This window comes from Triticum urartu, chromosome 3 (assembly GCF_003073215.2).
Source record: "Triticum urartu cultivar G1812 chromosome 3, Tu2.1, whole genome shotgun sequence".
Classification (NCBI taxonomy): domain Eukaryota; kingdom Viridiplantae; phylum Streptophyta; class Magnoliopsida; order Poales; family Poaceae; genus Triticum; species Triticum urartu.
In genome coordinates this window covers 80,841,180-80,852,147 of record NC_053024.1, presented here as the reverse complement: position 1 = coordinate 80,852,147, position 10,968 = coordinate 80,841,180, and the positions used below count along the sequence as shown (strand labels likewise).

The 10,968-nt window shown below is 42.5% G+C and overlaps 2 protein-coding genes across 3 annotated transcripts; both read right to left on the bottom strand.

Moving 5' to 3' along the window:
• Nucleotides 1–1,373: 1,373 nt before the first annotated feature.
• Nucleotides 1,374–2,097, bottom strand: LOC125548022. Its single transcript, XM_048711730.1, has one exon. It carries the CDS (start codon nt 2,000–2,002, stop codon nt 1,565–1,567), a length of 438 nt encoding a protein of 145 aa, XP_048567687.1. The 5' UTR covers nt 2,003–2,097; the 3' UTR covers nt 1,374–1,564.
• Nucleotides 2,098–5,956: 3,859 nt separating this feature from the next.
• On the bottom strand, nt 5,957–9,968 carry LOC125542994 (TSL-kinase interacting protein 1-like). 2 transcript variants are annotated; one of them, XM_048706241.1, is made up of 9 exons: nt 9,652–9,968; nt 9,417–9,565; nt 8,445–8,631; nt 8,077–8,273; nt 7,733–7,971; nt 7,172–7,445; nt 6,713–7,087; nt 6,542–6,631; nt 5,957–6,439 (listed from the first exon to the last, which is right to left on the bottom strand). In XM_048706241.1, exons 3-9 carry the CDS (start codon nt 8,554–8,556, stop codon nt 6,311–6,313), a joined length of 1,416 nt encoding a protein of 471 aa, XP_048562198.1. In that variant the 5' UTR covers nt 8,557–8,631; nt 9,417–9,565; nt 9,652–9,968; the 3' UTR covers nt 5,957–6,310. The 2 variants fall into 2 exon arrangements, with proteins under 2 accessions (XP_048562198.1, XP_048562196.1); XM_048706239.1 differs by lacking the exon at nt 9,417–9,565.
• Between the last annotated feature and the right edge of the window lie 1,000 nt (nt 9,969–10,968).

Here is a 10,968-nt window from a genome sequence, read left to right as displayed (position 1 = left end):
GTTAGTCACAAAAGTAGGCAAAAATGGAAGAGCAAACATCAGCTAAAACAGGGGAAAAACCTTTGGAACAAATGGAATTGGATTATTATTATGGTTATTTATCGTTTATGCCACTGGTTACATCTCACTACTCAGCTCTGCCATTAAGAATTTCAATTGCTCAAAAATGCCATTGCTTCGTTAGGCGCATGTTAATAAGTATCACTGGACACCATTACTGTCATCTCAAATCTTGTTTGACATGTTATAATGACGAAAATACCTATAGACCAACATGTCAGCTATCCCTCTATCTCGCTACAATAAAGTGTAGGTCCCACTTAATCCCAATAGTATTCTTATTTTTCTATAAAATTATTCGCTTGCTTACTCATGACATATTATGAATTCATGATACGCCGCAGTACCAAATGCAGCCGTAGAGCCATTCGATAGATTTGGGAATTTTAGGTTCGTTTTAAAGACTTGACACAGGTCTCTAAAACATCTTATATTTATTTACAGAGAAAGTAGTACTTCCTCCGTTCCGAAATAAGTGTCTCAACCTCCGTTCCGAAATAAGTGTCTCAACCTTAATACAATCGAAGGAAGTATACGTGATAATCCACTTGCAAATGGACAAAAAGTATTAAGGTGCCAAAGTGGTGAACCTACGAAAAGAACAGCCCTTTTCTTTGATGGAGACGGGCAACAAGATTGCCTCTTGGTTTAAACTTTAAAGAGCTAGATTAACTGCGACCTCTGCCTTTCGAAAGAGAGATGAGGTCGGCAACAATGGCGTGTGATGCCAACCCCATCCTCTCTCCTAAAAGCCATCCTGAGTTTTCTCTAGGACCGTTTTTCTATTAATTTGTGATGCAAAACTGTCAATGGAATGAAGTTTGCTTCACCAGATTGTCGTTGTTGTGTGTGAATTTCCTGTAGACGGTCAGATATTTCGCTGTCATGTCTTTGTGAAAATCCCTTTTGGTGGTCAAATTTGCAAGCGTTTGGTGCATTGAAAAAGAGGAACACGGAGGACTCCAATCAACTTCACATGTGCGGACGCATCGCCTAATCACCAAGAAACATGTTTGACCAAGCTAGGTTATCTGCACTTTACACCTAATTGCTGCGCACACACTTTGAATTGGATGAGATTGTTCAGAGTAAAATCTGTAAAGAGAGCATAAAAGTGATGAGCAGTTCCTGGTGAGATTTGCAATTACTGTAGATTCTTGCAACAAAACTGTTTTCACATGCTTGATAGATGTTGGAACTAAGCAAATCATTATCACAGTATGTATATCTGATTCAACATTGCAAGACATGTGAGTGAGTTGCTTGCATCTTGCTGCGAGATTCATAAAGGTTTGGGGCAAAACCGATGAAGATTGATGCAGATGCTGATCATGATATTGGGATTGAGGGGCTACCATTTACAGGTGGGCAAAGAACATTCCTTTTCACAGTTGTTGAGGACTCCAAAACTGAGACAGAGACGAGAAAACAAGAAACAGAGGAAGAAACAAAAGAAACGACGGTCAGCCGCCGCCGCGGCCGCCGGCGGCGGGGCGTGTCGTGCCTACACGGCGACCCGCTGCAGGACCCTGGAGGGGACGGCGAAGCGCGCGGAGAAGGAGCGCGAGAGGTTGTCGGGCTCCACCCAGGCCGCGCCGTCGTCGAAGTTCTGCGCGTAGCTGTACGCGTCGTATGGCTCCCGCGCCGCCGCCGCCGCCGAGGAGCCCCCGACGGGCACGCAGCCGGTGGAGCAGAGCAGGATCCTCTTCTTCTCCCGGACGATCTTCCGCCACAGGCCCCTCAGCCTCGTGCCGCACCCGCGCGGCGACGCGGCGGCGGGCGGCGCCCTCCCGTGCCGGGCGACGCCGGCCTTGTCGAAGTGACCGTCGTCGAAGTCGTCGTCGTCGAGGTCGAAGCCGCCGCGGACGTAGCCGCGGGACATGGAGGGGGCGCAGGAGCAGGAGGCCTGCCGCTGGAACCGCATGATGTCGGCGCCGTCCATGGCGAGGGCGGGGGACAGTGGCGAGAATCAAGAAGAGGAGGTAGCGGAGCGGTTGTGGGAGGCGGGAGACGCCGTCGTGGGTCGCGTATATGTAGATGGGCAGAGAGGTGGCCGGTGGGTGTTCTTTTTTTTTTTCCTTTAATCTTGGGTTAGGATGGAAATCTTCTCCTTTTTCTTCTTCAGCCGAGGATGGGAATCTTCTTAATTAAGTGAGTACTGCTAGTAAATAAGTGCTATTTTTTAGGGGTGTAAATAATAAGTATTCATATTGTGCTAGCATGGCACCAACACATTTCTGACTGGACTATTTATTTTCTGATGAAGTAAGAGTAGCTGGCTGGAATTGATCATCTAACAGCACATAGCTGACTGGAGTACCCTGGAAAATTAAACCGAATTACCCACGCAGAAATAATTGCATTGCATGAAAACTATATTTCCATCGCATGAAAAATGTTACATGGAAACAACTTGAAACATGATGTTCTCATCGTACATCACAGTGTCGGGTAAGCGTCGACATAATTTTTTGTTTCGTGACAAACATGTTGCGCGGGGCTTGTGATACATTATATGGATATATGATTCAACGTGCATATATATTTATGTTTCATCAACCAGCTAAGTGCCTTCTAAAAATGCATTGCTAAACACAACATCAATTATAGAATATCTCATATTTATGTTTCATCAACCACCTAAGATGTCTTCTAAAAATAGCATTGCTAAACACGACATCAATTACAGAATATCTCGTTGCAACGTCTGAGTGAAGGATCATAGCTGGACTTTTCATGTTGTGCTTCCCCCCTAAACCCTCAAAATACAGCTATGTCAATCAATTCTTGCTGTCACTAAGCCATGTGTGTCTTTACTATTTCAAACCCCCAAGACCATGCATACAACTGGCGCATGATGGGAATGAAGAGAACGTGACCTTTATTTGCTTGTTTTTCATAATGCAGAAGATATGTTTTGATACGATTTTGATATATACAGCCAGAGTCTAGAGTAATGAACTCACCATCTCTATTTAAATTGCCTATGTAACCCTTTGCAAACTTGAACTTGAAATTGTTTATGTTTTCCCAACAAACAAATATGTTTTCCCCCCAAAAAAATGTCTTTTGCACTAAAACATTTTTTGACACGGTACAATCGTAGATGCTCACATACACGCACATACAATTACCCTATGAATGAAATCACCACATGCGTGTCGTAGTCGACGTGAGCGTCTCCCACTAGGCAAACATCGCCAAAAAGTCTGAAATAAATCCAGAAAAATATGTGCACCAATGTCAAGTCTAGTATTTGAACCATGTTGGATTGGTTCCAGCAAAAGGAATCTAACCATTTGAGCTATCCTCAGTTCGTTGCACTAAAATGTAATGATTACAAGCATTATGCATGGAGCGAAAAAGTCATAATTCATATGGTTAGAGAGGGCATGAATTTCCAGCTTATTTTAGCCATTTGCAACTAAATGGTCTGAGATGATAAACACATCTTAGGCTGTCTCAATCATGAGAAGTTGAGAATTATTTGGGATCGTGGTCCATGGCTATAGAAGTTGACATTTTGAAGACCCCTTTGAAGTGGAGAGGGCACCAACTGGCTAGCAAACAAACCAGCCGCTCTCCTCCACTCATGGTGCCAATGGCATGACATGATCAAATTGCAAGATGGCTCAGATGTAGCTTTCTTGTAACGGGAAAATGCCTTTTGGCTCCTGGTGTCATGTGACCATTGTGGTAGATAATGTCCTCAAGTCACGTTGTTTTCAGGGGTTTTTTTTCGCCGCTACCAAATTCATGTGTTCTTTTGTTTTAGACAGAGCCGACACAACATCTTGAGATTGAAGAAGTCACCACAGACGCCTTCGTAGTTGACGGGAACATCTCCTCCCACTGGACGAACATCTTCAGAAAACCTGAAATAAATCCATGAAAATGCGAGCACTAGTGCTAAGTCTAGGACTTGAAACCTGATGGGCTAGTTCCACCATAAGGAACCTAAGCATCTTAGCTACACTCAATTTGAGCGTTTCGAAAAAGGCCTTAATCACATGTTTATGGGGATCATGAAATTGGACGTGTCTAAAAGAAAAACTGTTTATTTAGGAGGTTACCTGAATTTTGACACGGTAGTGCACTATTATTTTTCTCTTTCACAACATAAAGTACATTTAGGCGCGTGCTTAGGCTCCATTGCCGGTTTATCGATCTCGGTGCTCATCATTGCATATGGAGTGTCCATTACTTTGGGATCAAGAGATCGATCATGATCGCCGAAGCGGCCCCAACTCTACCAGAAAGTACTTTTTGTTGATCATGAGTTCATGACTCAGCCTCATCCTGTAATCACGTTTGGTTTATCTGGTGCCAGTTCCTCTCTGTACATGCGTGTGTATTGTATCTTAATGTCTATCGTCTTAACTGGTTTGGAACGGGATTCCATTAGGCCAAGCTAATTGAATCTTTGTCTGGTTGCCAAGTGGCAGGTTAACCCTTCTGTTAGGCCTACCGTTCGGCAGCTTGGCTAGCTGTTCGTTACTTGGGGAAATCAGTCCATGCTCTGATACTGATACAATATTGTGTCATTGTTGTTGCATCAGCCATATACTTAGCATTTTTCCTTTTCTTTTCTTCTTATGAAACGAGTAGTGTGCAAGTAGAGTAATGTAGTGACAGGTCTACTGACGTCGACGTCCAGGTTACATGTAGTGGCACTTTAGCAGTTGACGCGGCAGTTACATGTTTCCCTTCTAACACACACAAGCGTGTGGAAGATCAATCTCTCGAGGGATTTGGATTTGAACTGTTGATGAGCTTTTTTGGAGGGTATGGAATGAGCGAGTTTTGATGGGCACAGCAGCAACAACAATAACAATAACGGAGAGATAAGTATGCACTAGTGTCAGTTTCGCTTCGATGGAACGCCAGATTTGACCATCGACGCAAGCGCCGCATGTTGCGGTTGCGGATCTCCAGGCAAGTTGGTGAGGAAAAGGGATCCGATGGTCAAACAAAGCAACCAGGATCAGATCGGTTGTGAAATCCCTTCAAACTTGTTTGACTTGAAAAATTCCCTGGGAGCTTTAAAACATCGTGCTTCACAAGTGGGGAAAATGGCGTCTGTTCAGACTTGTCCGTCAGAAGAAGCATTCTCCGTCAGCATCTCCCAGTTAAAAACGATCCGCAACGGCCAACAGTATCCATAAATATGTAATGTACGTATCCAGCTGGGAAAATGGCTGGTACCGTAGTGACGGGTATTGAATCCGGATCGCGACGCCGTCTTCTCAGCTCGCTAGCGTACAGCGGAACACACGTCGCGGAACAGAAGGCGGCCACAGGTGTACAGCCGCACACGCTACCAACGCTGGCGTACTCCTCCCTCGGTCTCCCGAAAGGAAAGAAGGCAAAATAATGCTCCTGGTTGCTTTGCTTCTTTGTGACTCGGAAATGCTCCTAGGTTGTTTGCTTCTTTATAGAATGAACAATATAAAGACATGAAATAGAAGTGCATCACTATGACCCGGTTAAAAGATCATATGGAACTGGTCCCTGTAAATGAAAGAAGAAAAAAGTTAGAACTCCTTTGCATGTTGTCATGTCTAGAATTCTAGACATGTAAACTAGCCATCTGGGCAGGATTACCGTCAAGAGTTGAGTGAAGCTAAGATAGTAATCTTCAGACCCCTTCTCTTTGTCTCTGGAAACGCCGTCATTTGCAACTTGTGCTTCTAGGCCATCACGATATGCCTCTTCCTCAACATCTTGTATCTTGTAGTAAAGGACAACAGGTGAGTTCCAGGAAATAATGGACAGAATGATAACACAAAATTGATATCATCATTCAGCAACATACCACTGAACTTCTCAAGCAGCTGTTTCTTTCATGACAAAAGCGCAAGCACAATCAACTTCAAAGCAATGTAACGATGAAGAATTGATCAATTTCAGTAAGCCATTCACAAGTAAGCCCGCTCAGGTTTTACATAAAAATATTCAAGTCCAAAGTTTCAAAGAGAATATCTGCTTGTAAAACATTTGACGAAATACAGGATGCACAGAAAATAGTAAGCAGCCGAGCAGATTATGGACAATTTTGAAAATACAGAGTTCTCGCAAGGAGCGAGCGATCAGCAAGAAATAAGTTTATGCGACTAAGATGGGCCGTTAACTGATTATCTACACGACCAGCTTCAGTAAGCCCAAAAGTAATTGGTTCTTGAAGCAAGAAACCAAACGGTGATCTTTACAGGATCTATAACTTCAGGTCTTCGATGTAAATTTCTGAGCCTTACGAAACAGTGAACTTCGGAAATGCATCCAAGCTGTTTGCTAGCAAGCCGCTTAGACCTAAACTGTCGGTCCCACTCAAAAGCCTAGAGTCAAATGCCCCAAGCTCTGGCTCACCGGTCGATTCAGGCTGAAAGCAAACATATATAAGAATCCAATCAGCAATTGGACGAGAAAGCAAAACAAAGCATCTCAAAGATATCAATGTTTGTTAAGAGGCCCTAAATGATACCATTGGCTCATCTGGCTTCACGTTATCATTATTGCCCAAGCCTGGTATCTGAGGGGTTGATTCCTCTTTCCTGCCTTCAGTAGAACAACGCTGCAGCAAGAAAAGGGTATTAAGCAACACATACTGTGTTTGGAAGACAGAACATTACAAGAGCAAGGGAATAGCAGCTACCTGGTTGCCATCTGTATCAGACTCAGGAATTGCACCCAGGATAGACGAGGTAATAGCACTACTGTTGCCATGAGCTGAAGAGAACATCCTGGCTGAAGTTTGATTCCGGGGAAATGCATGACAAGTTTCTTCTGCATCCCAAACAGATGGATTTGAGACCTTCGGTTGGTTACTTGTTTGCTGGTGAGCAATCAAGGAGGCAATAGCAGCATCAAATGAATCGCACGTAGCAGGAATCTGCTGGAGAATCGAGCTATTTTGCAAAGGCGGTTGTTTACTGTCTTGAGAGGGTACAGCCTGTGATAAGAGTGCTCCGAAACTGATATTGGATATGCAGTCTATCCATGAGAGAGGCGTCACTTTGCTTTGGTTATCCTAATTTTGGAAACATACAAAGAGGATTAAGTCTCAAGTACAAATGACATCATTGTTGTAAATCAAATGAAATTGCATACTCACCACCACAGTCTGTTCTGTGTTACACACATCGGATGGACTGGTAAATTTACTTGGAAACTCAAAAGGATCTGAATGTTTGCTTGGAAACTCAAAAGGATCTGAAGGTTTGTTTGGAAACTCAAAAGGATCTAAAGGTTTGTTTGGAAACTCAAAAGGATCTGAAGGTTTGTTTGGAAACACAAAATGATCTGAAGGTTTGTCACCGATGGTCTTTTCTGCAGAGTGCACGGGTGCCAAAGATTCTTCGCTGCTTTGTTGCTCAAACCATCCATACCTAAAGTAAACAAAACGATAATTAGTTGAAATTTTTTGTGCCCGCTTGATTTTCATATCATGCTGTTTGACATGACGAGACTCCAAATATGAACCATCATTGCTAATTTCTTTTATGACATGCTAATAAATACAAAATCATGATCATCTGAAAGTACCTTACATTAATGTAGAGAGAATTAAACAAAAGACACACACACACGCACTCGTATGCACACACGCACACAATCATCCTCCATAGATATATTATTACGACGAAGGTAACCATTTCTCGGTAAGAAATCAAACCTTAAGCGAAATGTTGAAGGGCTGCCAACAGCAACATAAACATCAGCAGCAGTGCAAGAATCATTAACAGTCCATTTTTCACTGCCAACTAAGCTATCCGGTCTAGCACCATATGGGAAGAGCATGAGCTCGCCTTTTGCACAGCTGGAACGGCCCCATTTTGTGTTCAAATGTTGCACAACTGAGGACATCTTCTTTCGAGGAGCCAAGGTCAACTCCAGGTAAGGATTGTGTTTCTCCTGTTAATTAAGTGGTGGAACAAGCCATAAGACAAGAAACATGAACTTAAAGCACATTATATGCAGTACTTATACAAAGTCTCTTGCAAAAACTGAGATAATCACCTGCTGTAGAACCTTTTGAATCGCCTCATCTATTGGGAAAAACTGAAGCTTCATCTTTTTAGAATAATTTAGTGGTTGAGCAGATAAGTTTGTCGAATTGCTAAATGGTACTTCCATAAAGCTACCACCCTTCAGTGCAATCTTACTGCCGGTAAACAATTGACCATCTTCTCTTCTGCACTTTGCCCCTATATTGCCTGAAAAGTGATATGGTTAAGAACTTAACAGGGACATGTGATTGTTACAGTCCAAATGTAGCTGCTAACGAGCACCTACTTTTCTGCTTCAATGGTTGATTTGTCTGATCTGAAGTTCAGTAGAAACGTAATATACTACTAGAAATTAGGAATAGGACACTAACACATCACCTGATGACTTGTTGGTATATTTCCCTGGCTTCAGGCAATGCAACTTATCGCCACCATGTTTGACCTTTGCTTCTGTATCAGTTGGTTTACGGTGCTGCTGGGGAGCTTTCATGATTTTGTGATATTCGTCAGCAGTGGTAGCTATCAGGTTCAATATTGATCTAGCCCTAGGAAACCTACACCTTTCCTGCAGGTAATAAATTGTGGAAAAGGTAATCAAATCTATCTCTAGACTTTAATTTATAATAACTCTTCTCAATTTGATAAAGTCCAATACAAGATATGTTTCAGATCAGAAAATTTGCAAGTATATCAAACTAAATTCAAATACTATCAAAAAAACATGTTTTAATTTGATTTAGCAAGATTTTTTTAATTGTACTTGATAATGAGTATATACTGAATGAGCATAAACTTTCAAGCAAAAGCAAAAAACTGACTGTTTTATGTACTTACACCAACAAAGGTACCCCTTCCGTCCGGAAATACTTGTCCTATGAAAGGTTGTATCTAGACTTATTTTAGTTATAGATACATCCATTTTATCCATTTCTAGGACAAGTATTTCCGGACGGAGGGAGTATAATATTTGTTCCAGTTAGGGTTCAAAAAGAAATGTTCCAGTTTAATAATAAATTCAGGTCACCATTCAAAAAGTTCAGAATTTTATTGGCAATAAACCAAACAACTGATCCCTAATTGTGGTTGCTACCAACCACACAGTTATGCAACAACAAGCTATGCATAAGCCCCAGGTGGCGGTGGATCTCAACAAACGAATTCGTTCACGCTGGAACCAGGGGAGAATTGAGGACGAGTTCGTTCACGCCGAAACTAGGGGAGAATTAAGGATACCTATCAAAGCATAAATCCCCCTCTCATCATCCCCATCCATTAGTTAACACAGGGTTTCCGCGCTCACCTAAGTACCAGAGAAATCAAGCCAGAATCGTGGAAGGGGAGAAGGTTTACCCTGCCTTCGCGCAGCACTGGAGGGCGGCGATGGCGAAGTGACGCTCTTTTTTGACCGCGGCTCGAATAAAGAGTCAGGGGCGGCGGCGGATCAAGCGCGGATTCGGGAACGGAACCGCAAAACCTAATCCACGAATCCTACTCCGCTCCTAACATTTCAGAACCCATCAAAACCACACGAATTATACCCTACCCAACCACGCCAGGCAACCCGAGGGGGGCGGAGGGGGCGCACCTGAGCTCGAAACCCTAGATCTCGGCGGCGGCGACGCCCGATGCCGCGAAACCCTAGCTCCGGCGACGGATCCGCCGGCGGCGAGCCGGCCTCGGGGCAGGGGGCGAAAGCCAGGCGCGGAGCCGAGGGGCGCGGAGAGCGGGCGCCCACCGGAGTCGACCAGGGCTCCGGTCGGCCGGACGATCCCCTCGGCCTCGCGGGGGCGAGGAGGGGGGCGCGCGGGAGGCGGGAGGAGGAGCAGGAGAAGGAGACGGGACGGCGAAATGTTTCGGGGCAAGTTTTTGCCGCCTCTTGTCCCCGGCGCTCGGCCAAGTCCAAGCGCTCCTGAATTTTGTTCTGGGGGTCGGCCTTTTTTTTTGTTTTTTGACGAGCGAGCACGGGGGGCTTCGTGGAATATGGTACGGTGGGCCAATCCTATTTCGCGCGTACGTGCGACCCGTGCGCGTGCTTTGGCCCGGCCCAGCTAGCTTCTTTCCGGTTCTGAAAAGGTTCTAGAACCCCCTCAAAAAAATGAAAAGGGTCTAGGACGTTCCTGGACCGAGTTTTCTCTTTTTTTGTGTTTTTTCTTTTGTTTTTTTTCTGGTAATTTTAGGTTCATTCTTTCCTTTCCTTTTTTCATTTCCTTTCTCATTTTTTCAAGTTAATTTTTCCTTTTATTTCATTCTTCATTTACCTTTTTTTTCCATTTTAAATGCATTTTTCCTATTTTTGTTTTTCATTTTGTGGATGTATTTTCAAATTACTGAACAATTTTTTAAATCATCAATATTTTTAGAATTTGTGAGAATTCATATTTTGAATTAGTGACTATTTATTAGATTGTGAACTTTTAAAAAAACACGTGAAAATTTTTATGTGCTGGAGAACATTTTTCTAGAATTTTCAAAAATATCCGAAATTCTTGAATATTTTTTAAGTTCATGATTTTTTTTTGTTTGACTACTATTTTCTTAAAAATACACAAACACTTCTCAAATTTCATGGTAATTAAATTAATCGATGAACTTTTTTATAATTCATGAACATCTTTTGAATTACGCAAACCTTTTCAAAAATTCATTAACATTATTTATATTTGCAAATATTTTACAAAATCACAAACATTTTTTATTTCACAGTTGTTTTTAAAAATGTGATATTTTTTTAATATGCAATTTTTTAAATACACGGACATTTTATAATTTCTTGAATATTTTTTAAAGATTCACTTTTTTGGAATTATAAACTTTTTTGAAATCTTGGAATATTTTAATAAATAAGTAAAAAATGGGGGAACAAAAAACGAAAAGCAAAAGCACGAAATAAAAAACATATGGC